General features: G+C 44.2%; 1 protein-coding gene across 5 annotated transcripts in view; it reads left to right on the plus strand.

Moving 5' to 3' along the window:
* Positions 1-24,954, plus strand: part of LOC134345485 (anoctamin-7-like) — a 190,418-nt gene that overhangs the window by 109,978 nt on the left and 55,486 nt on the right. For all 5 annotated transcript variants that reach the window (XM_063046218.1, XM_063046213.1, XM_063046214.1 and 2 more), the window contains 5 exons: positions 1,753-1,890; positions 11,986-12,084; positions 14,150-14,252; positions 14,714-14,825; positions 22,677-22,731. In XM_063046218.1, coding sequence (XP_062902288.1) covers positions 1,753-1,890; positions 11,986-12,084; positions 14,150-14,252; positions 14,714-14,825; positions 22,677-22,731 — 507 coding nt within the window. The remainder of the gene's footprint in view (positions 1-1,752; positions 1,891-11,985; positions 12,085-14,149; positions 14,253-14,713; positions 14,826-22,676; positions 22,732-24,954) is intronic.

A 24,954-nucleotide genomic window follows, 5' to 3' on the forward strand; every position in this document is an offset into this window, starting at 1 on the left:
TTGGTACCTCGACATGTTGGTTCAAAAAACCATCCCGCATACATTCGAAGAAATCCTCTTCCTCAACACCCTTACCAATTTGGTTTACCCAATCTATATGTAGATTAAAGTCACCCATTATAACTGCTGTTCCTTTATTGCACGCATTTCTAATTTTCTGTTTAATGCCATCCCCAACCCCACTACTACTGTTAGGTGGCCTGTACACAACTCCCACCAGCGTTTTCTGCCCCTTAGTGTTATACAGCTCTACCCATATCGATCCCACATCCTACCAGCTGATGTCCTTCCTTTCTATTGCGTTAATCTCCTCTAGTGTGGCCTTCTATATATTTGTGAGACCCAACGCAGACTGGGAGATCGTTTCGCTGAACACCTACGCTCTGTCCACCAGAGAAAGCAGGATTTCCCAGTAGCCACATTCCCATTTTAATTTTAAATCCACGTCCCATTCCCACTCTGATATGTCTATCCATGGCCTCCTCTGCTGTAAAGATGAAGCCACTCTCAGGTTGGAGGAACAACACCTTATATTCCGTCTGGATAGCCTCCAACCTGATGGCATGAACATTGACTTCTCTAACTTCTGCTAATGCCCCACCCCCCCATACCCCATCCGTTATTTATTTATATATACACACATTCTTTCTCTCTCTCTCCTTTTTCTCTCTCTGTCCCTCTGACTATACCCTTTGTCCATCCTCTGGGTTTTCCCCCCCTCCCCCTTTTCCTTCTCCCTAGGCCTCCTGTCCCATGATCCTCTCATATCCCTTTTGCCTATCACCTGTCCAGCTCTTGGCTCCATCCCTCCCCCTTCTATCTTCTCCTATCATTTTGGATCTCCCCCCCCCCTTTCAAATCTCTTACTAGCTCTTCCTTCAGTTAGTCCTGACGAAGGGTCTCGGCCTGAAACGTCGACTGTACCTCTTCCTAGAGATGCTGCCTGGCCTGCTGTGTTCACCAGCAACTTCTATGTGTGTCATGAGAACGATTCCAGGAATGAAAAGGTTACCGTCTGAGGAACATTTGGCAGCTCTTGAGCTGTATTCCCTGGAGTTCAGGAGAATGGAGGGGGATCTCAATGAAACATTCTGAATGTTAAAAGGCCTGAACAGATTAGATATGACAAAGTTATTTCCCATGATAGGGAATTCTAGGACAAGAAAGCATGACTTCAGGATTGAAGGACGTCCATTTAGAACTGAAATGCGAAGAAATTACTTTAGTCAGAGAGTAGTAAATCTGTGAAATTTGTGGCATGAGTGGCTGTGGAGGCCAAGTCATTGGGTGTATTTAAGGCAGAGATAGATAGGTTCTTGATTAGCCAGGGCATCAAAGGGTTTGGGGAGAAGGCAGGGGAGTGGGGATGACTGGAAGAATGGGATCAGACCATGATTGAATATCGGAGCAGACTCAATGGGCCGAAAGGCCTACTTCTGCTCCTATATCTCATGGTCTTCTTCAAATTTTCATTTTAATTTCAAACCCATATTTTCAATACTCTTCCTGCCTATTTTCAGCATCTCACAAAACCTTTGCCTATTCTACTCTTTCTGGATTTAAACAGATCTTGTCATCCAAGGGGCTCCAGATTTGGCAGCACTGCCTCATTTTGTTATGCAATATCTACATTGCTTTTTCTGGGATCTTGCTTTTGGGAGTTGGGCACTCTCGTCTCTTAGGGATCAGTTATTTATTTAGTGTCACTTTGATGTCACCTTCAATCAGACTGTTTAATTTTTTTTCTTTCAGGAGCGCCCGAGGCCTGAGTTTACAGTCCTGGCTCCCATGACTGTGAGGAACCCAATAACAGGGGCAGAGGAACCCTACTTTCCAAAGGGAAACCAGCTCAGACGTATCTTCACAAGCTCTATGTTGATTCTGCTCCTGGTAAGAATTATGTTTTGTAACTCCAAAACATCAAACTGATTGAAAGAGAAACAAGCAGCCAGGAATGAATGTGCCTACATTGTTCTTTTAGTGAGGTGGGCAAATATGACGAATATCATTCACAAAATGTACGTATGACCCATAATGAATTATGTAAATGATAAAGAATGCTTACCCAAACAATTTATTTGCAATATTGCTCAAATATTACTGAAATATTAAATACACAACATTCCTCTATGCTCAGCCATAAACTCCCATCTCAGGTTCTGGGGCCTCCTCTCTGGTGGTTGTAGGAGTTGACCCTGGAACTGTAGGAAGTGGTTCTGATAGCTCTGGCCTCCTTTCTTCTCCAACAAATGATTCTGCTCTCCTCAACTGGTCGATGTGTCATCTCCAGATCACATCAGACACAATCTTCACTGTGTGGGCGAGTGGTCCAGTTCTGTCCCAGGTACCCACTGATGTTACCATTTTCTTTACCTTTTGGAAAGCCACCTCGCACTGCTTTGTCCATTGCTATTTCTTCCCAATCTGTAGTAAGGAGTTCAAGCGGTGGAACACAGTACCCAGGTTTGGCACAAACCTGTTATAGTAATTGACAACTTCAAAAATGGACCACAACTTGAAACACCTTTTGCCTTGGGGTATCCACCACTGCCTGAAATTTCTCAGAACATGTCTGTAAATCTTGTGTGTCAATGGTGTGACCACAGTAAGTGATGCTTGGTTTTAAGAATTCACACTTGTGCCCTTCTCTGAGCCCATAATCTTCTGACCTTTTTAACACTGTTTTAAGATTTTGGAGAAGTTCCTTGTCACCCACACTGGTAACAATGATGTCAACACTGAATGCTTGGACACCCTTGCAGTACTCGGTCCATAACTTCCTGCCAGAGTGCAGATGCAGATGCTACACCAAAAATAAGCCTATTATAGCAATAAAGTGCTTTGTGAGTGTTTATGGTGAGAGGCACATCGACCACTTCTTCCAAATCCACCTGTACGTAAGCCTCAGCTAAGTCCGCTTTGCTGACATGTTTTCATCGGAAAGGGTTGCAAGGATATCCTCTGTCCTGTGCAGAGAGTATTGATCTACTTTCAGTACTGGGTTGACGGTGATCTTAAGATCACCACAGATCTTGACAGATCCATCCTTCTTGGCCACTGGGCTCCAGTCAACTGTGGAATGAATTCTTTCAACCTCCATACAATCTAGCTCACTGCCTACTTTATCATGGATGGTAGAAGGAATTGGACGGGTTTTCAAGTAACACTATCTTACGTTGATATTTTTGAGTTTTTCCAATACCATCCCTGAACACTGAAGTGGCGCCATCCAGTAACGCACTTTCAATTGATTCTATTGCAGGGGAAGTGGCAAATAAATGGTAGATGGATCTTCAATCAAGTTGTAGTTGTCTCAGTTACTCATGTCCCCACAATGCTGAGCCTCCTGTTTTATCACATATGAGCCCAGTGTGGCTTGTTGGTTTTTGTATTTCACTATTACAGACTGTACTCCCACAGGAGTTATCATTTCTCCAGTATAAGTTCTTAGTTGGCTACCTGCAGGCTTCAGTTCAGTGTCTTTCAAATGTTGTTTAAACTTATTTTGTGGAATGACTGAAACAGATGAGTCAGTGTCTCATTCCATTTTAATTAATTTGCCGTTCACTTCTGGTGTAAACCATATTGTTTGTCTCTTATTAGTTTTCACGTTGTAAATCTCAAGGCTACTCAATCCAGTGACACACCCATCATTATCAGATTTTTCATCAACAGCATGCAGATTGGTGCTCTTTTTGAAACTTCAACCTGGCTTTTTAGCTTTTTCTCTTCTCTGTGCAGTCCATTTATCTTTGTCTGCCCAACATGCCTGTTGTATGTGTCCAACCTTATTGCATTTTCTGCAAGCTTCACCTTAAATCCTGCAATAGTCTGGTATATGTGAGACTCTGCCACAAAGTAGCACTGTTTGTTTAGCCAGGTCGGTTTCAGTTTAGGTGTTACAATTTTATTCATACTCACTTTCATTCCTAACCAATCGCGTTTCTGTCTGCTGTTTCCATTGATACAGCAATTTCAACTGCTTTTTAAAATGCGAATTGTACTTCAGTTCGGATCCATTTTTGAATGCTTTGTTGTAAGATTCCATAAACTAAACAATCTCTTAGTGCATCATTAAGCCCATCACTGAACTCACAATTCTCAGACAATGTCTTCAATTGAGCCACATACACTGAAATGGACTTCCCTTCCTCTTGATTCTGCTTATGAAACCTAAAGAATTCTGCAGTCATCAATGGTTTCTGTTCTAAATGCTCCTGCATTACTTTTGTGATATCAGCAAAGCTCATTTTGGCTGGTTTGGTTGGAGCAGTCAAACTTCTAAGCAAACTGTATGCTCTTCAGCCTAATGCACTCAGCAAAACTGTCACTCGTTTTCATTGGCTGTTTCATTTGTTTCTAAATACTGCTCAGTATGCAAAATTCAGTTACCTTTTGAGCAATCAACTCATCGATCTTTCTAACGTAGCCAGCCATTTCTGCTTTTCGCATTTATTATTATTATTGCTCTCATTGTTTATAAACCTGTGAATTCATTTGTTTGCTGCCTTTTTTAACTTGACCATGTTTGACTTCCCTTGTGAAGAAAAAAATTGCCTCATTTTGTTTTATCGGCCATTTTTCTCCTCTTGGAAGAAAGTTTTTTTAAAAAACTTGAACATCTCACTGCACTTCAACAGGTAGGTGGTTGTCTCAGGTTTGTTTTAAACCTTACTCGTCACCACTGTTATGTTTTGTAACTCCAAAACATACAACTAATCGAAAGAAAAACACGGATCCAGGTATAAACGTGCCTTCTTCGTTCTTTACTTTTAGTGAGGCACACAAATATGACATGATGGCATAATGACGTATGTCATTCACATACTTTTACATTTAACATATAATGAATTATGTAAATGACAAAAAACACTTAATAGAAAAAAATTACAGTATTACTGAAATATTAAATATACAATAGTAAGGTGTCATTCTCTTCCTTTCTGTCCATAGTGTAACCATGTCTTTTGTGCTTCATTCCCACCCTGGAGTAGTCATACCACTGACTCTCTGCTTGCATAGTGGTTCAGCTACTGGGCTAGAAATTCAGAGACATGAATCTCCAGCACTTCCAGCTGATTCATCAGTGACGTTCCTTCCACCTTATGGCCAGAATTGGACGTATTCACTGATGGTTAAATAACACAATTCTTCAGCAAGTGAAGCATGCAGAAAGGCAACATTCAAATATGAGCTGATAAGTGCCAAGTAACTTTAATAATCATTTAAGTGTCATGTAATGGCCATCTACCCTTGAGATTCAATGGCATAACCATCATAGAGTCCTTACCATCAACATGCTAGGGTCACCATTGATCAGAACTTCAACTAGACCTGCTACACAAAACTTTTCATTGTGTACAGTTCTAGTTGAGACACTACAGGAAGGTTGTGGTGGCAATAGAGAGAGTGCACTGGAGATTCACTAAGATGAAGGCCAGGGTAGGTTCCGGTAAGTTTTTTGTTCAGATTGTTTAGAATAGAGAGAATGCCAGGCAGGATGTTGGAATGGTCCTCTTGCAGGATGTGGGAAGTCAGGGAGCCCTCCGGTGTCCCTGACAACGACACCTGCAAGAAGTGCATCCAGCTGCAGCTCCTAACAAACCGCGTTAGGGAACTGGAGCAGGAGTTGGATGACCTGCGGATCATTCGGGCGAATGAGGAGATTATAGATAGTAGCTACAGGGAGGTAGTTACGCCAAAGGAGCAGAGCACAGGAAATTGGGTCACTTTCAGGCGAGGGAAGAGGAAAGGGCAGGCAGAGCAGGGTTCCCCTGTGGCCATTCCCCTCAACAACAAGTATACCGCATTGGATACTGTTGGGGGGGGCGGGGGATGACTTATCTGGGACAAGCTGCAGTAGCCGGATCTCTGGCACTGAGTCTGGTTCTGCAGTGCAGAAGGGAGGGTGGAAAAAGAGGAGAGCGGTAGTGATAGGGGACTCGATAGAGGTGCAGATAGGAGGTTCTGTGTCGTGACAGAGAATCCAGGATGGTTTGTTACCTCCTGGGTGCCAGGGTCAAGGATGTCTCTGATCGATTGCATGACATTCTGAAGTGGGAGGGTGATCAGTCAGATGTCATGGTGCACATCGGTACCAATGACATAGGAAGGAAGGGTGAGGAGGTCCTGGAGAGTGAGTATAGAGAGCTTGGTAGGAAGTTGAAAAGCAGGACCTCGAGGGTGGTAATCTCAGGATTGCTACCTGTGCTACGTGCCAGTGAGGGTAGGAATAGGATGCTCTGGAGGAGGAACAAGTGGCTGAGGAACTGGTGTAGGGGGCAGGGCTTCAGATTTCAGGATCATTGGGACCTCTTCTGGGGCAGGTGGGACCTGTACAAGAGAGATGGGTTACACTTGAACTACAAGGGGACCAATATCCTTTCAGGGAGGTTTGTTAGTGCTATTGGGGAGGCTTTAAACTAGATTTGCAGGGGGATGGGAACCAGAGTGCCAGAGCTGACAGTGTGGCTGGGGTGAAAATAAATGATGTTAAAAGTTCAAGCAAAGCCGCTAATAGAAAGGTTGTGAGTGGTGGTAAAAATCTTCTGAGGTGTATATATTTCAATGCTAGGAGTATTGCGGGGAAGGCGGATGAGTTGAGGGCGTGGATTGACACGTGGAATTATGATGTTATAGCAATTAGTGAAACTTGGCTACAGGAGGAGCAGGACTGGCAGCTTAATATTCCAGGGTTCCGATGTTTCAGATGTGATCGAGGCAGAGGAATGAAAGGTGGGGGAGTAGCATTGCTTGTCAGGGAAAATGTTACAGCAGTGCTCAGGCAGGACAGAATACAGGGCTTGTCTACTGAGTCCTTATGGGTGGAGCTGAGAAACAGGAAAGGTATGGCCACATTAGTGGGGTTGTATTATAGACCACCCAATAGACAGCGAGAATTGGAGGAGCAAATCTGCAGAGAGATAGCAGGCAACTGCAGGAAACATAAAGTTGTGGTGGTAGAGGATTTTAATTTTCCACATATAGATTGCGACTCCCATACTGTTAGGGGTCAAGATGGGTTAGAGTTTGTAAAATGTGTTCAGGAAAGTTTTCTAAATCAATATATAGAGGTACCAACTAGAGGGGATGTAATATTGGATCTCCTGTTAGGAAACGAGTTAGGACAAGTGACGGAAGTGTGTGTAGGGGAGCACTTTGGTTCCAGAGATCATAACACCATTAGTTTCATCTTGATCATGGACAAGGGTTGATCTGGTCCTAGGGTTGAGATTCTGAACTGGAAGAAGGCCAAATTTGAAGAAATGAGAAAGGATCTAAAAAGCGTGGATTGGGACAGGTTGTTCTCTGGCAAGGATGTGATCGGTAAGTGGGAAGCCTTCAAAGAAGAAATTTTGAGAGTGCAGAGCTTGTATGTTCCTGTCAGGATTAAAGGCAAAGTGAATAGGAATAAGGAACCTTGGTTCTCAAGGGATATTGCAACTCTGATAAAGAAGAAGAGAGAGTTGTATGACATGTATAGGAAACAGGGAGTAAATAAGGTGCTTGAGGAGTATAAAAAGTGCAAGAAAATACTTAAGAAAGTAATCAGGAGGGCTAAAAGAAGACATGAGGTTGCCTTGGCAATCAAAGTGAAGGATAATCCAAAGAGCTTTTACAGGTATATTAAGAGTAAAAGGATTGTAAGGGATAAAATTGGTCCTCTTGAAGATAAGAGTGGTTGGCTATGTGCGGAACCAAAAGAAATGGGGGAGATCTTAAATGGGTTTTTTGCGTCTGTATTTACTAAGGAAACTGGCATGAAGTCTATGGAATTAAGGGAAACAAGTAGTGAGATCATGGAAACTGTACAGACTGAAAAGGAGGAGGTGCTTGCTATCTTGAGGCAAATTAAAGCGGACATATCCCCAGGACCTGACAGGGTATTGCCTCGGACCTTGAAGGAGACTAGTGTTGAAATTGCGGGGGCCCTGGCAGAAATATTTAAAATGTCGGTGTCTACGGGTGAGGTGCCGGAGGATTGGAGAATGGCTCATGTTGTTCCGTTGTTTAAAAAAGGGTCAAAAAGTAATCCGGGAAATTATAGGCTGGTAAGTTTGACGTCGGTAGTGGGTAAGTTATTGGAGGGAGTACTGAGAGACAGAATCTACAAGCATTTGGATAGACAGGGACTTATTAGGGAGAGTCAACATGGCTTTGTGCGGGGTAGGTCATGTTTGACCAATCTATTGGAGTTTTTCGAGGAGGTTACCAGGAAAGTGGATGAAAGGAAGGCAGTGGATATTGTCTACATCGACTTCAGTAAGGCCTTTGACAAGATCCCGCATGGGAGGTTAGTTAGGAAAATTCAGTAGCGCAGTATACATGGAGAGGTGGTAAATTGGATTAGACGTTGGCTCAATGGATGAAGCCAAAGAGTGGTAGTAGAGAATTGCTTCTCCGAGTGGAGGCCTGTGACTAGTGGTGTGCCACAGGGATCAGTGCTGGGTCCATTGTTATTTGTCATCTATATTAATGATCTGGATGATAATGTGGTAAATTGGATCAGCAAATTTGCTGATGTTACAAAGATTGGAGGTATAATGGACAGTGAGGAAGGTTTTCAAAGCTTGCAGAGGGACTTGGACCAGCTGGAAAAATGGGCTGAAAAATGGCAGATGGAGTTTAATACAGACAAGTGTGAAGTATTGCACTTTGGAAGGACAAACCAAGGTAGAACATACAAGGTAAATGGTAGGGCACTGAGGAGTGCAGTGAAACAGAGGGATCTGGGAATACAGATACAAAATTCCCTAGAAGTGGCGTCACAGGTAGATAGGGTTGTAAAGAGAGCTTTTGGTACATTGGCCCTTATTAATCAAAGTATTGAATATAAGAACTGGGATGGTATGATGAGGTTGTATAAGGCATTGGTGAGGCTGAATCTGGAGTATTGTGTTCAGTTTTGGTCAGCAAATTACAGCAAAGATATTAATAAAGTCGAAAGAGTGCAGAGAAGGTTTACAAGGATGTTGCCGGGACTTGAGAAACTCAGTTACAGAGAAAGGTTGAATAGGTTAGGACTTTATTCCCTGGAGCGTAAAAGAATGAGGGGAGATTTGATAGAGGTATATAAAATTATGATGGGTATAGATAGAGTGAATGCAAGCAGGCTTTTTCCACTGAGGCAAGGGGAGAAAAAAACCAGAGGACATGGGTTAAGAGTAAGGGGGGGAAAGTTTAAAGGGAACATTGGGGGGGGCTTCTTCACACAGAGAGTGGTGGGAGTGTGGAATGAGCTGCCAGACAAGGTGGTAAATGCGGGTTCTTTTTCAACATTTAAGAATAAATTGGACAGATACATGGATGGGAGGTGTATGGAGGGATATGGTCCATGTGCAAGTCAGTGGGACTAGGCAGAAAATGGTTCGGCACAGCCAAGAAGGGCCAAAAGGCCTGTTTCTGTGCTGTAGTTTTTCTATGGTTTCTATGTTCCTGGAATGGAGGTCTGTAGTTATAAGGGAGATGGGTTATGCTGGATGTATTCTCACTGGAAAATAGGAGCCTGAGAGTTGACCTTTATAAGGGTTAAGAAAATTATTTAGGGTGTGGATAGGGTAAATGGTAAGAATCTGTTTCCCAGGATAAGGTGAGGGGCAATATTTAAAGGAGATCTGAAGGATACGTTTTTCATACAGAAGTTGGTGGTTATCTGGGAAAAGTTGCAAGGCGTATATGGAGGCAGATGCAATCGCAATATTTTAAATGTGTTTACATAGAAAAGATGTTGAGAAATATGGGCCTATTTTGAGCAAATGTGATTGGCATAAATAGAGATTTCAGTCGACATGGATGAGGTGGCCTGAAAGGGCCCGTTTTTGTGTTGTGAGATTCTGTGATTCTTTGACAGACCCTCCAGAATTAAGATAACTTGTTTGCACTGTGGAGTTCATACTGATGAGCTCAGTACAAGGCATCAAGCAAGATGTTTGAGGAATTCGGCAAGTCAGGCTGCATCTCTGGAAGGGAATGAAGAGATGGCATTTCAGATCGAGGCCTTCATCTACACTGAAAGACAGAGGACAGATAGTTGGTATAAAAGGGACAGAGTAAGAGCTGGCAGGTGACAGGTGAGGAGGGGGTGATAGGATAGAGGAGGGCAGAGTGGAAATAGTGACAGAAAGTGGGAAGTGATAAGTTGAGGTAACATGGGGCTTTCTCCATTTATGCAGGGCTTCTGTGCACACTTGATGTGTAGACTCAGACCTCATAATTCCACCCCATATGCTGCTTCAGTGCTCTGTCCAGAGATTCCCAAGACTTCATGGAGACATTGCTCTTTTTCATAAGAGGTCTGAAGCATATCTTTGGAACTGTTCCTCTTTCTGTGAGAGGATGCCTGTTTAAGGAGTCTTTTACTACATGTGCAAATGTAATCAACTAAATTAAGACCCTGGTGGGGGAAGTCAATTCTGGAAAAGACACTAAAGTTGCTTTTCTTATTTCTGTAGAACCTTTGTGATTTTGAAGGTTTTTGCAGAGATTGTGTTCATGGTATCTTTGAAGTGACCACTGTAGGTAGTTTAGCGCTCAGATGCATATAACAGGGCAAGGATCACTAATACCAAGTAAATCAGGTTTTGTGCTTGTTCTAAGATCTTGAGCTTCAGATACCTTCTACCTCAGTCAACCAAAGGTTTTGATAGCAACATAAACAGTGAGACAATGACTCTCCCTGATTCCCCAAAGCCTTCTCGTTGTCCACAAACCATAAATAAGGAATGTGATGGAATACTCTCTACTTATCTGAATCAATCTAGCTCCAACAACACTCAGGAATTGGCAATGTCAAAGACAATAATGATGGGAACCCACCAGAAGCTGGGAGGTGGCAAGGGACTGAAGGTGATGGAACCTAATAGGAAGCTGCAGATTCTTCCGCCGATGTGGAGGGACATTGATAGCCAGTGGGGTGGATAGTTTGTCGGCTTCTATGGACTCCTGATGTGTAGACTCAAGGCTCTCAATGTAATTCCACATGCTTCTTCACCATTCCTGACCAACCCACTTGATTCGCAATTCATCTCCACCCACTGTAATTATTCCCTCTACCACTGGCACACCACAGCATGTAGTGTAACTGCGATTGCTCACCTAGGCTGCTCTGACACCACCCTTTATTGCTTTGAAAGAGAAGGGCAATGGCTGAATCGACTCCCCACCATCTCTAAGGTGCATATGATCCCGATCTAGAAATACATCCCCATTTCTTCTTTGAAGGAGCATATTGACCAGGACAGCAACACCTCAGGGAGGTAGCTCACAGCCACAGCTCACAGGCAGTAAGGGATGGGCCTTGTCCATGACACCCAGAGCCAAAACAATTTATATAAATGCTACTCAATATCTTCCCCTCTGCTATCAGATTTCTGAATGGTCCATGAACACTACCTCCTTTTTCCATTTTTAACACTATTTTTGTAATTTATAGAGTTTTGTATTGCTGCTGCAAAACAACAAAATTCACTTCATGTGTGTTATGATTTGTAACTCCAGAGATTAGTCAAAGGAAAACCACAGAAGCCGGTATAATGTATTAACTTAGTTTTGACTTTTAGTGAGGCACTCTCATGTGAAATGATGATGTAATGACGTATGCCATTCACATACGTTTTACATATAACACGTACTGAATGATGTAAATCAAACAGTATATTTACAATATTTCTCCAATATTACTGATCTATTGAATACAATCCATCAGTGATAATAAATCGGATTCTGATTCTGCCTGTGATCTATCTGCACTCAAAAGTTGTAGGCCCCCACCTCCCCAGGGTTAACTAGCTATCCCATTGCCTTTCCAGTTGGTTCAGTCATTGTGCAGTGCTGTGAGGTAAGTACTGTACCATTGGACAGCTCGAGAGAGAAAGAGAAGAAGTCTTTCGTTGCACGAGTAGTTAAGAACGGTATTAGTGGTGTCCAATAACAAGGAATAGATGTCATTGGGCTACCGTTCACTAACTTTGGGTTTCTTTCTTTCAGGTTATAGTGGTGCTTATCTTCTTGGTTTCCATCATTGTCTACCGGACTATCATTAGTATTCTGATGTATGAGTCTGGAAACACCATCATCATGGCAACAGTGAGTACTTCCATGCCAAAGGAGGCGAGTCAACCAACACATTCATGCTAGCTCGAGCACAGCAATTCCATTAGGCCCATTTTCCTGTGAGTTATTCTCTGTCACATAATCACCAAGAGCCTCTTGGTTTCTCTTGCACTAGCAGCAAATTACAACAGGTAATTAACCTATCAGCTCATCTTTGGGATGTGGGAAGAAGCCAGAATACCTGGGAAAACCCATGCCATCTCAAGGAGACTGTGCAAGCTCCACACAGACACCACTGGTGGTCAGGATTAAACCTGGGTTGTTTACACCACGAGGCAGCAACTCCACCAAGTCATGCTGGGTTGCTTCTCAATGACAACAAACGAGCTTTGTCTTCCTTCAAATAGGCATTTTATCATTCTCAGGATGACTCCAATCACCGTACAACCAACCATTCAGGAAACTGTTCGGCACTCTTAGATATGGCCCTCTGCAGTGTCCCACAAAGGTGAATGAAATATCAGATAACATTTCACATGCTGACATGGGGCCAATATCTCCCATTAAACCTGTGTGAACTCTCCTGTAGTTCTGTGCTGAGAGTGGTGCTTGGCCTGAGAGAGTAGTCAAGGGTGTATGTTAATGTCTTATCTGAAACCCCAATCTTAGTGGGATTTGACCCAATAACTTCTGAATAAAGTCAAGCGTGGGACTGGACCTATTGACCGCAAATTTCCCCAGCTGCATGCAGTAGTTCATTATAGAGAATGGAAATTGCCAATGACTTGGTGAGGAAGACCACAGTCAGGTATGGTATGCTAAACTGAGCTGAACAAGAGAGACACAGGTTGAACCCCTGCACTGTCTTGATAGATTCATCCCAAACCAGGATGGCTTCTGGAGTTGGGGGATGGAGTAAGGGGCGGACAGATGGTCTTGGTGTCCAAAGGGCCCTGGCAGATGTTAGAGTGCAGGCAGGGGAAATGGCCATAACTATAATGGAAAGAGGTGGTCAGAGTCGATCAGAGGCAGTGGAGAACTGGAGCCAAGGGCCAATGACTCTGTGGCAAGCAGAGCCAAGGACCAATCCATAGGAAAGGCAAAACCAATTACAGGCAAGAAGAGAACCAGACCTACAGGCCTATAGGGGATGGGAAGGCAAAGCTGAGGGCCAGTTGGAGCAGGGAAGAGAAATAGGCCTACAGAGGAGTCAGAATCAAGAACCAGATTTGTGCTGAGGGACACAGAACAAAGTCAACCGGAAGTGACGGCATTGACCCAGAATCCCAAGAGGCAATAGGGGTTCCCAGACCAATTAGAGAAGACACAAAATAATTTCATATTATTGTGGTCGCTGTGCGGCTGCTAGCACACCAAATGTGCTGAGAGCGAATAATTTTTAAAATTGTATCGGTTGCATGTGTTTGTGTTCAATAAGCAGTGATTTTTGTCACTGATAGTTGGTGAGAAGTGAGCAGTAAGATGATCCAGAACTGCTTTGCTCACTGCTGTTCAAGCATCAGGCTTGGAGATGCCAGAAATGGCCAGTAGTGAAAATGAAACAATTCCTGTACGTTAACAGGTTACGAGCTACAAAGAATTTGAAGGTATCAACAATCATTGATAGCATTGTTTGAAGGCAGACTATTATCTGCATGATGTGTGTGTGAGGAATTTGTTCATTCACAGTCAGTCAAAACAGCACAGCAGCTGGCCGAATTCCTCCAATAACTATTACAAACTAATACACAGTTTTATAGTGCTGTAGTACAACTGGTAATGTTCTAATTTATTCTGTATTTCATTTAAATACATAATTTGTTACTCAGTTTGTCTTTTTTATACCTTTTTAACTATTTCCATGAAACTGGCTAATTGGGGCAGCTGCTTAATTGAGCCAAAATGTACTGGTCCAGATGCATCCCAAATAACTAGAATCCATTGTGTGTATATATGTGTAAGTGTGTGTGTGTGTGTATATAATAATTGACCCATTTGAAATAGATATTCCTTTGTATTCAAACAAAAGTACAATAAATAGTATATGCTCATAGCTTTTTTATATCTCATTTATATTCTGGTATTCTTTTCTCCCCAGGCCTCAAGGATTGCGAGTATAACTGGATCAATCATCAACCTACTGGTCATTCTCCTCTTAGCTCGAGTATATACACATCTAGCTCATTTCCTAACCAAATGGGGTAAGATTAATGTGATGAACACAACTCATCGCGATAACAGTAAGAACCTCACTATTTTTTCCCCTGGCTCAGTCAGATTATCTCATTGCTACAAAGACCAGCTGCTGTCCAGGGTCATTTCCACCGAACACTGCGGATCAGGTGTAAACTGACTAATGCCACAGTCATAACGAGAACACAAGATTCCTGATGAATTAGCCAATTCAATTTCCGGGGATGATATGTCTTCCTGTTGATTTCTTTGTTCCACAAAGACAGCCTTGTTGTTTTTTGCTAATCATCTTCCATGGAATCAAGTCAACATCTGTGAAAAAGTAAGCCCAGCAGAGCAAGTTGGATGTCAGTGATAGCCAGAGGATTGTTTTGGTCTATCTATGGTGTAGTTTGAGTCAAAGTTCAGAGGAAATGATGAGAAGGAAATAAATATATTGGTTTTGTGTTCTCTGTTCCATTCGTTTCAGAAATGCATAGGACTCAGAGCAAGTACGAAGATGCCTTTGTCTTCAAGGTGTTTGTTTTTCAGTTTGTCAATTTCTACTCCTCGCCCTTCTACATTGCTTTCTTCAAGGGCCGGTAAGTAGAACTGACTTCATTAAAGTTAAGAAACTAGGTTTTACCTGCCATTCCTCTCTAAATCATGCCAGCTCTCTGAAATAAAAATGAGGGGCACAGATAAGGTGAATGGTTGTGATCTTATCCAGTGCAGGGGAGTCCAAAGCTATAGGACATAGGTTTAAAGTGACAACTTTAGGGGCAACTTTTTACGCACGGAGCGTGGTAGGTACATATATGGAATGAACTTCTAGAGGAAGTAGTTGAGGCAGGTTCAATTATGACAGTTTAATGAGACTTCTACTGGTAAGTGGATTGCAAAAGTTTCGAAGGATATGGGCCAAAGGCAGGCGAATAGCACTATCTGAGGCCAGTTACTTGGTCTGCATAGTTGAGTTGAGCCAAAGAGCCTGTTCCCATGCTGTCAACTCTAACTATTTCCAGTGAGGAGCCCAGCAGAGTCCTCCCAAAGGAGACATTTGATCCTGTTCAAAGGGTGCTATGTGACCAGAGAGAAGTGGCCGTCTCTGAAAGAAGAAGATTGACCAATACCACAACCCAACACCTTGCGTTCATAACAGTTGCCTTAACTTAGATCTATATAAAGAGAAGGTAGGATCTCTTTATATAGATCTAAGTACGTGAGGGAGAATCAAATGGACAGGTATGCTAATAGGGTAGGATCATATGATCATTTCCTGCACAGTGCTACATTAGCCAGCCCATCATCTCTTTTCCTGCCAGGAAGAAGCTTTTGAGGAAAATCCCATTTTATAACTCCTTTCAGCCAGGTCTTACTTAAAGACTTCTGCCTCCTTTCCATCAACAAGTTCAAGACATACTCTGGAGACCATCTTTTCCTCAGCTGCCCGGTGGCCTGGCTGGAGACTTGTGCAGTCTATAAAAACAATTCTGGCACCTTTGGGAAATCTGGCCCCTTTCTGCACTGTATACTACATGCATCAGATGATGTCTGGACCAAAGTCTGACTGCTAGCTTGGATCATTACAACTCTACTCTAATTCATGCTTGTATTTAGTGGGACTCACTACATCATTCAAATCTCTTGCTTTTAGCCCTGTAATGATTTCATGAAACTTTCACTGAATGACCTACTGCATAAGAGAAAAGAGACTTAAGGGCTTCGAGATTGGAACACAGAATGAAACGCCGCAGAAGGAATCCTCCTCACTAACTTTCATACCAACAACTAGAAGGCTCATTAGACCATAAGACAAAGGAGCAGAAGTAGGCCATTCGGCCCATCGAGTCTGCTCCGCCATTTTATCATGAGCTGATCCATTCTCCCATTTAGTCCCACTCCCCCACCTTCTCACCATAACCTTTGATGCCCTGGCTACTCAGATACCTATCAATCTCTGCCTTAAATACACCCAATGACTTGGCCTCCACTGCTGCCCGTGGCAACAAATTCCATAGATTCACCATAGATTCAAGGAAAGGTTGGACAGGCCAGCTATGTACAATATATACTGAAGTTCAAAGTTGGAGAGATCTTGAAGGGTGTTGACATGTGGGTGTAGAGGATGTTTTCTCCGATGGCAGTGCAGGGTAACGTGATTGGGAGGAACATACATAATTCACAACCACCATCAATAAGTTGAGGTTTCACTTTAAGAGGCAGGTCTGACATGATGACGTTATTATGTAAAAGGTTTTTAGTGTATTTTTGTGGTGTAGGAGTTGAATAAAATGTGTTACGGGTTCTGTTAAACGTAAAACGCCTCAATTCATTTTATTTGTGGGAAAACTACATTGGTGACCCTGACACTCTAGGACGATTCTGGAAATTTTGGACATTGAACATGTTGGCTAATACAGTCACTTTGAAACTGCTGGAGTTTTGGGAGTGAAATGCCATCGCTTGGTTCGTACAAGCTGAGGCCCAGTTCGCCCTGCAAGAAACCACCAACACCACCAAATATTTCTATGTGGTAGCATCGCTCAGTAACTCCAGGGCTGCAAGAGTGGTGAGTCTGCTTGAACAGCTGCCTGAACATGATAAATAACGATCACTAAAAACTCACCTTTTACAGACGTTTGGGTTATCGAAGTCTGAGTGTGCCAAACTGTTGCTCTCCTTATCCGGTCTCAGTGATGATAAGCCATCAGAGCTAATGGACAACATGCCTTCTCTCCTGGGAAATCACCATCCTTGTTTTATTTTTAAAGAACTCTTCATGCAGCAAATGCCTGATCAAGTTTGCATAGGCCTCGCTAGGGCACCGGTGATGGACTACAGGGAGCTTGCTAAAATGGCTGATAGTCTACACTCAGCCGGGCAGTGGTGCATCATTCCTCCTCTTTTCCCTGCCTCAGGAAGTCTGGTCAGCAAGGTTCCCAACGTAAGAGCTGCCGGCTGGTGGATGCCAGGGACCTTGGGTTGTTTCCCTGCTGAGTTTCCTCAACTGCTGGGCAAATTCCCAGAACTCACCAAGCTCATATTCTCCACGACAGTCACAAAACATGGGGTCGAGCACCACGTTACCACAACTGGCCCGCCAGTCCATGCCTGTGCGTAGACTGGACCCAGAAGAGCTGGCAACCGCAAAGGCTGAGTTTGCCAATACAGAAAGACTCGGAATTGTATGCCATTGGAATTGCCCCCGGGCTTCACCCCTCCATATGGTCCTCAAGTGTGATGGTGGCTTTTCAAAGTCAAAGGCATGCGTCGTGAAATTTGTTAACTTAGTGGTAGCAGTTCAATGCCATACATGATAATATAGAAATTAATTACAGTAAGTATATATGTATATTAAATATTTAAAGTTTTAATAGTGCAAAACAGAAATAATATAGATTTTAAAAGTGAGGTAGTGTTCACAGGTTCAATGTCCATTTAGGAATTGGATGGCAGAGGGGAAGAAGCTGTTCCTGAATCACTGAGTGTGTGCCTTCAGGCTTCTGTATCTCCTACCTGATGGTAAAAATGAGAAGAGGGCATGCCCTGGGTAATGGGGGTCTTTGATAATGGACGCTGCCTTTCTGAGGCACCGCTCTGGTTATAGCCCATGTGATACCGATGCCTTAATGAGGCCACCACCCCGGATCGTTACCCAGTCCCACACATTCAAGACTTTTCAGCACATTTAGCCAGAAAATTAACTTTTTTCAAAGTCATTCCAGTTAGGGGCTACCATCAGGTGCCTGTATGCTCGGAGAACATTCCCAAAACAGCTGTGATAGCCCTAGTTGGCCTTTTTGGATTTCTGAACATGATGTTTGGACTGAAAAATGCAGCACAGACTTTCCAACGGCTGATGGATTCTGTATTAATAAAATTTAGATTTTCTTTTTGTTTACCTGAATGACATACTTGTTGCCAGTGTATCCAAATCTGAACATGTATCCCATCTCTGCACACTTTTCCAGCACTTAATCCTACACAGCTTGATTATTAACCCTGATAAATGCCATTTTGTGTTGTCAACCATTAACGTTCTCGACCATCGCATCGCCGCAGAAGGTGTGAAACGGCTGCCATCAAAAGTAGCCACTATTGTGGATTTCCTTCTGCCCCACTCCACTAAAAAACTGCAGGAGTTTTTAGGCATGGTGAATTTCTGTCTCAGTCGCATTCCGCGAGCTGTTGCACTTATGCTATCCGTGTATAGTGCCCTTAATCAAGTGCTTGACTGGTCAGTGGCCATGGCCAGGGCACTTGATGATACCAAACGAACTCTTTCTAACGCGACCCTACTGGCACACCCGCTCCTACTCCCCAACGCACCCATAGCCTTTACTACTGGCGCTTCAGACTATGCCGTGGGTGTTGTGCACGAGCAATTGGTCAGAGGCGTGAGGCAGCTGCTTGCCATCTTCAGCCGCATCTCCGTCCCCCGGAAAGGAAGGAAGTACAGAATGTCTGACCGTGAGCTTCTCAGTCTCTATCTGGCTGTCTGTCATTTTTGTTTTCTTCCAGAGGGTTACCATTTCGCAGTATTCGTTGACTACAAACCCCTCGTGCACATGATGGCCAAAATATCTGACACTTGGTCTGCACGGCAGTAGCCCCATATGGCCTACATATCAGAGTTCACAGGGGATCTACAACATTTCAAGGGGAAAAATAATGCCACGGCTGATTGTCTGTCATGGCGAACCGGTGAGGCCATACACATCGGGGCTGACTATGCTGGCCTGCCAGCCGACCGAGCTACTGATCCAGAGGTACAGGGTTGCCGAACAGAGGTCATGGGCCAGTGGTTAGCTGACATTAAGTTTGGGAAAGCTGGGGTTTCTCTACTGCGTGATGTCTCAACCGGTTGCCCTCACCACAAACTGGAGGCGGACTGTTTTCGACTCCACACATGGCCTCTCGCATCCGGGCGAGAAAGCCTCACGGAAACTGGTTGCACTAAAGTTCGCTTGGCACGGCCTCAGGAAGGACCCGTGTGATTGGATTGCAGCCTGTGTGGAGCGTCAGTGGGCAACAGTCATATTCAGGCACCACTGGCACCTTTTGGGGTCCTGACCGGCAGTTTGACCATGTCAATGGGGACCTGGTTTGTCCTCTTCCCCCCTCTCGTCGTTTCATGAACCTTCTTACCATGGTGGACCGAACGACCAGGTGGCCTGAGGTCGTCCCTCTAGCATCGATGACAGCTGCAGACGTGGCTCGGTCATTCATCAGCACCTGGGTTGCTCGGTTTGACACCCCATCTGATAATTCCTCTGACCGCGGTCCCCAATTCATTTCAGATCTCTGGGCTGTGATGGTCCAGAACCTCAACCTTAGGCTACATCACACTACTGCATATCACTCACAGTCCAATGGCCTATGCAAGCGGTTTCACTGCTCCTTAAAAGCTGCTCTGAGGGGTTCCCTGACCGATGAGTGTTGGCATGATCGTCTCCCATGTGTCCTGCTGGGGCTGAGAACCACTCCGAAGAAGAAACTGCAGTGTCTGTGGCTGAGTTGGTGTATGGGCAGCCATTACCAGTGCCAGGTGATTTCATTCCAGATACCATGACTGCCTGATTGGCCCTTCAACAGTGTTCTGCCCTCCTTAGTAAGTTCGTGTATTCCTTCCTCCCATCGTGGCATACAGCAAACTTGGGTCCCTGTTGACCTACATTCCACCTCGTTTGTTTTCATTCACCATGACACACACCAACATGCCCTTGGACCCCCTTACAATGGCCCGTTCAATGCTTTGGAATCAGGAGAAAAGGCTTTTATCATAGATAATATGTTCAGGTTAACACCTCTGTCGGTAGATCACCTTAAACCGGCCCACCAAGATTTGGGGTATTCTGCTGCCATGCTCCCAGCATCACATGACCATGAGTGTGTTATCGCACGTCTGGATGAGCCAAAGCACCTGAGGTTCCTCCACCCATGGACCAGAGGACCCGAGCCGGGCGCTCGTCTCAGCTCCAGACAGGCTCTGATGCCAATTTTCGTGAATCTTAGGGAGCTGGCCTGTGTAGGGTAACGTAATTGGGAAAAATGTACATAATTCACAACATTGAGTGGCGGTTTGACTTTAAGGGCTTGGTCTGACATGATGATGTGATGACGTTATTACATAAAGGGTTTTTGGTGCACCTTCATTGTGTAGGTTTTCGATTTCAATAAAATGTGTTATGGGTTTCATTAAACATAAAATACCTCAGTCCATTTTATTTGCAGAAACCTACAGGAGAATCCAGAACTGGGGTCATTATTTAAAAAGCACCCATTTAAAATGATGAGATTAAATAATTTTTCTCAAATGGTGGAAAGGAGTCTGAATATTTTTAAAGCAGAAGTTTTATTCAGGTTTATTCTCATATGCACAGCTAAAGCTGTGCACAGGTGCTGCTGCATCACAGGTACATCACATCAATTGAGCAGCATTCACAAACAAGATGTACAGAAATCTTACAGGGAAGAGCACAATTCCTACAAAGCAAAAGCAAAATCCGTTTTAATGCAAAGTGGTCATAGTATTGTTAAGCTGTGGTGATTAGATATGTGCCCGTTAGTTCAAGAACCATTGGTTTGGGAAACGGTTAAAGGGACGTAGCAGTCCCTAAGCCTGGTGGCGTGGTACTTCAGGTTTCAGCTCCCAGACCAGCGGTAGCTGTGAAGAGAGGGCATGGCCTGCAGCTTTGATGATGGATATTGTGTTCTAGAGGCAGTGCCCCCTGTAGTGGAGAGGGGTGTGCTCGTGGTGTATTGGGCTGAGTTCACTACACGATGAGCAATGGGGTGAAAAGTTACTGGGGATAAGGGAATGCATAGTTACGGCTATCAAATCCACCATGATCTTATTGAGTGGTGAAGCAAGTTCAAAAGACAGTGTCCTATTCATATGTTCATTCTACACAATAAATTCCAAGCCCCTGCTCACTAATTCTTTTATCATGATTGTTTTCTGAACGTTACAATTGAACCTGCTTTAGCCCATTCCTTTAGGTCAAGCAATCCCGTTCACAATAACTTGCTGTGCAAACAAATCAAATCCTGATGAGTTTTGTAATTGCCATAATTCAGTGGCAAAAAAACACGAACTGCTAGAGCAACTCAGCAGCTCAGGAGCTTTTGTGAAGGGAAATGGACAGTCAACGTTTCAGGTGGAGACTTTTCAATTGGACTGAAAGACAGAGGGGAGATAGCCAGTATAAAAAGGAGAGAGGAAGGGGTGGGGTAGGAGCTGGTAAATGATAGGTAGATCCAGGAGAGGAACGTGATGGGCAGATAGAGGAGAGGAGAGTGGAAACAGTGACCGAGGTTGGGAGGTGAGAGGTGGTGCTAACAATGGACTGGACAAGATGGAATCTGATGGGAAAAGGAGGAGGATACAATTAATTGAGGAGGATGGGGAGGCAGATGGAAGCAGTGGGGGGAAGGGAAAGAAATAAAGTGATAGGGAGCTGGCTAGGGAGGGTTGGAAAGAAGGCTTTGGGTGTAGGAAGACCTGTATAGACCAGATGGAGAGTAAAAGGGACAGAAGGGCAGCAGGTTACATGAAATGGAGAATTCAGTGGTCATACCGTTGTATCCAGGCAGAATAGAATTTGCCAATCCTCTAGCTCGACAACCAATATTTTGTTAGATGCATCGTCAGTAATATTGCCTCAGATCCACCCTCTCTATTACAACTTCAAAGGTGATACTACCAAATACAAGAGGATTTCTCTACTCACTGTATATCAGTGATTTCATTCAGAATGGCCTTAACGTATCATGTGTTGATTTTTCTTGCATTGGATACAGGGGTGGCAAAATCCAAAAGCACTGAAGTGAGGTGGAGCCAATCTGAAATGACACTCAGCAGGCTGGACAGCAGCAACGTTGGTTGGGAGGGCAACAAGTATTCTGATGCAAGGTCATTGACCTGAAATATTGCATCTATCTCCTCTTTCTTGCTACTTGGTGGCAAAATCGAAATAGTTCGTCAGGAATTTTATTTGTCATCCTTATAGTCGTCCAGTCATACAGCACAGAAAAAGGCCCTTTATCCCTTTGAGTCGATGTCGACCATCAACCACTCATTTACAAGAGTCCTATATCAATCCCATTTTTGTTCTCCCCACATTCCCATTAACTCCCCCAGATTCCACCACACGCCTACACACTTTGGAGCAATTTACAAAGGCCAAATAATGTACCAACCTGCACATCTCTGGAACATGGGGAGGTGGGGGAATGGAGCCACCCGTAAGAAACACACACAATATGCAAACTCCACATAGACAGCACCGCAGGTCAGATTGAACCCCGATCTCCGACACTGTGAGGCAGAGGCTGCATCTGTTGTACCATTGTACCAGGATCTCTCTAAAGTTCTGATTCACAGGATAGTTTGCACTGCTTTATGTTGTTGAAAAGTTAAACTTATTTCCATTTTTTCTGTTCCTTAGGTTTGTTGGTTATCCTGGAAACTACAAAACACTGTTTGGAATCAGGAATGAAGCAGTGGGTATCAGATTATAACAAAATGTGTTAATTACAGGATGCATTCAGATTTTTAGTCCAGCAGTATAAATGTGAACTAAGCATTATTGAAGTCAGCATTATTTGAGCCAGACCCCAATCCTGTTCTTTGTAGAGAGTGAGATCGAGGATGTATTAGGAGACAGGTTAGGGCAAAACTCATACTCGGGCCTTTTATTTTTAAGTGAGGTCTTAAGAAGGGGAAGTACTTGTATACAGCAAACAGCTCAAAGCAGCCTATTGGCATTTGTAACGTGCCTTGTGCTTCTCTTCAGATGATAAGCTCCACACACAAATGCTGGAGGAACTCAGCAGGCCAGGCAACAGCTATGGAAAAGAGTAAACAATCGATGTTTTGGGCCAAGACCCTTCATTGGACTGGAGAAAAAAAAGATGAGGAGTCAGAGTAAGAAGCTGGGGGGGAGGAGAGGAAACGCAAGGTGAAAGGTGAAACCCGGAGGTGGAGGGGTGAAGTAAGAGCTGGGAAGTTGATTGGTGAGAGAGATAAAGGGCTGGAGAATGGGGAATCTGATAGGAGAGGACAGAAGACCATGGAAGAAAGAAAAGGGGGGAGAAGCACCAGAGGGAGATCATGGGCAGGCAAGGAGATGAGCTGAGAGAGGGAAAAGGGGGTGGGGAATGGTGAAGGGGGAGGGGCATTACCGGAAGTTTGGAAAATCGAGGTTCATGCCATCAGGTTGGAGGCCTCCCAGATGGAATATAAGGTGTTGCTCCTCCAACCTGTGTGTGGCCTCATCGCGACAGTAGGGGAGGCCATGGACTGACATGTCAGAATGGGAATGGGTAGTGGAATTAAAATGGGTTACCACAGGAAGATCCCTCTTTTTCTGGCAGATGGAGCATAGATGCTCAGTGAAGCTGTCTCCCAATCTATGTCTGGTCTCACGGATATACAGGAGGCCACATCGGGAGCACCTCATACAATAGATGACCCCAACAGACTCACAGGTGAAGTGTCAACTCACCTGGAAGGACTGTTTGGGGCCCTGAATGGTATTGAGGGAGGCGGTGTAGGGGCCGATGTTGTTCCACTTGCAAGGATAAGTGTCAGTGGGGAGATCACTGGGAAGGGACGAACAGATAAGAGGGTGCTGAGGGAGAGATCCTGCAGAAATCAGAAAGTCGGATGGGGGAGGGATGGATGTGCTTGGTGGTGGGATCCTGTTGGAGGTGGCAGAAGTTATAGAGAATTACGTGCTGGATGTGAGCTTAACTACTGAGGTCTACTATAATCCCACTGACTCTCACAGCTACCCGGACTATACCTCTTCCCACCCAATTACTTGTAAAAATCCCCTTCTCTCTTTTTTTTTATATAGATTATGAGGACACGCAGTCCTCTTTTATTGTCATTTAGTAATGCATGCATTAAGAAATGGTGCAATGTTCCTCCAGTGTGATATCACAGAAACACAAGACAGGCCAAGACTGAAAAACTGACAAAAACCACATAATTATAACGTATAGTTACAACAGTGCAAAGCAATACCATAATTTGATAGAAGAACAGACCATGGACACGGTAAAAAAAGTCTCAAAGTCTCTCCAAGTCCCAACATCTCAACCAGATGGTAGAAGGAAGAAAACTCTCCCTGCCATGAGCTTCCAGCGCTGCAAACTTGCCGATGCAGCATCCTGGAAGCACCCGACCACAGTCTGACTCTGAGTCCGTCCGAAAACTTTGAGTCTCCAACCAGCCCTCCGACACCGAGCACCAGCTCTGCTGAGCGCTTCAACCCCAGCCCCGGCCGCCAGCAACAGGCAAAGCCGAGGATTTGGGGCCTTCCCTCCGGAGATTCTTGATCGCACAGTAGCAGTGGCCGCGAACCGGGCATTTCAGAAGTTTCTCCAGATGTTCCTCTGTGCTTCTCACATCCATCTCCATCAAATCAGGATTGTGCACGTCCCTTATTTAACAATTCCTCCATCTGTGCCACATCTTCTCTCAGGATGAGGCTTTTCATTTCAGAACTGAGATATCCTCCTTCTTCAAAGAAAGGGGCTTCCCTTCCTCTACCATCAATGCTGCCCTCACCCGTATCTCTTCCATTTTGCGCATGTCTGTCCTCACCCCATCCTCCTGCCACCCCACCAGGGATAGGGTTCCTCTTGTCATCACCCACCACCCCACCAGCCTCTGCATCCAGCACATAATTCTCTGTAGCTACCGTCATCTCCAGTGGG

This window comes from Mobula hypostoma, chromosome 4, assembly GCF_963921235.1.
Source record: "Mobula hypostoma chromosome 4, sMobHyp1.1, whole genome shotgun sequence".
In the NCBI taxonomy this organism is placed as follows: domain Eukaryota; kingdom Metazoa; phylum Chordata; class Chondrichthyes; order Myliobatiformes; family Myliobatidae; genus Mobula; species Mobula hypostoma.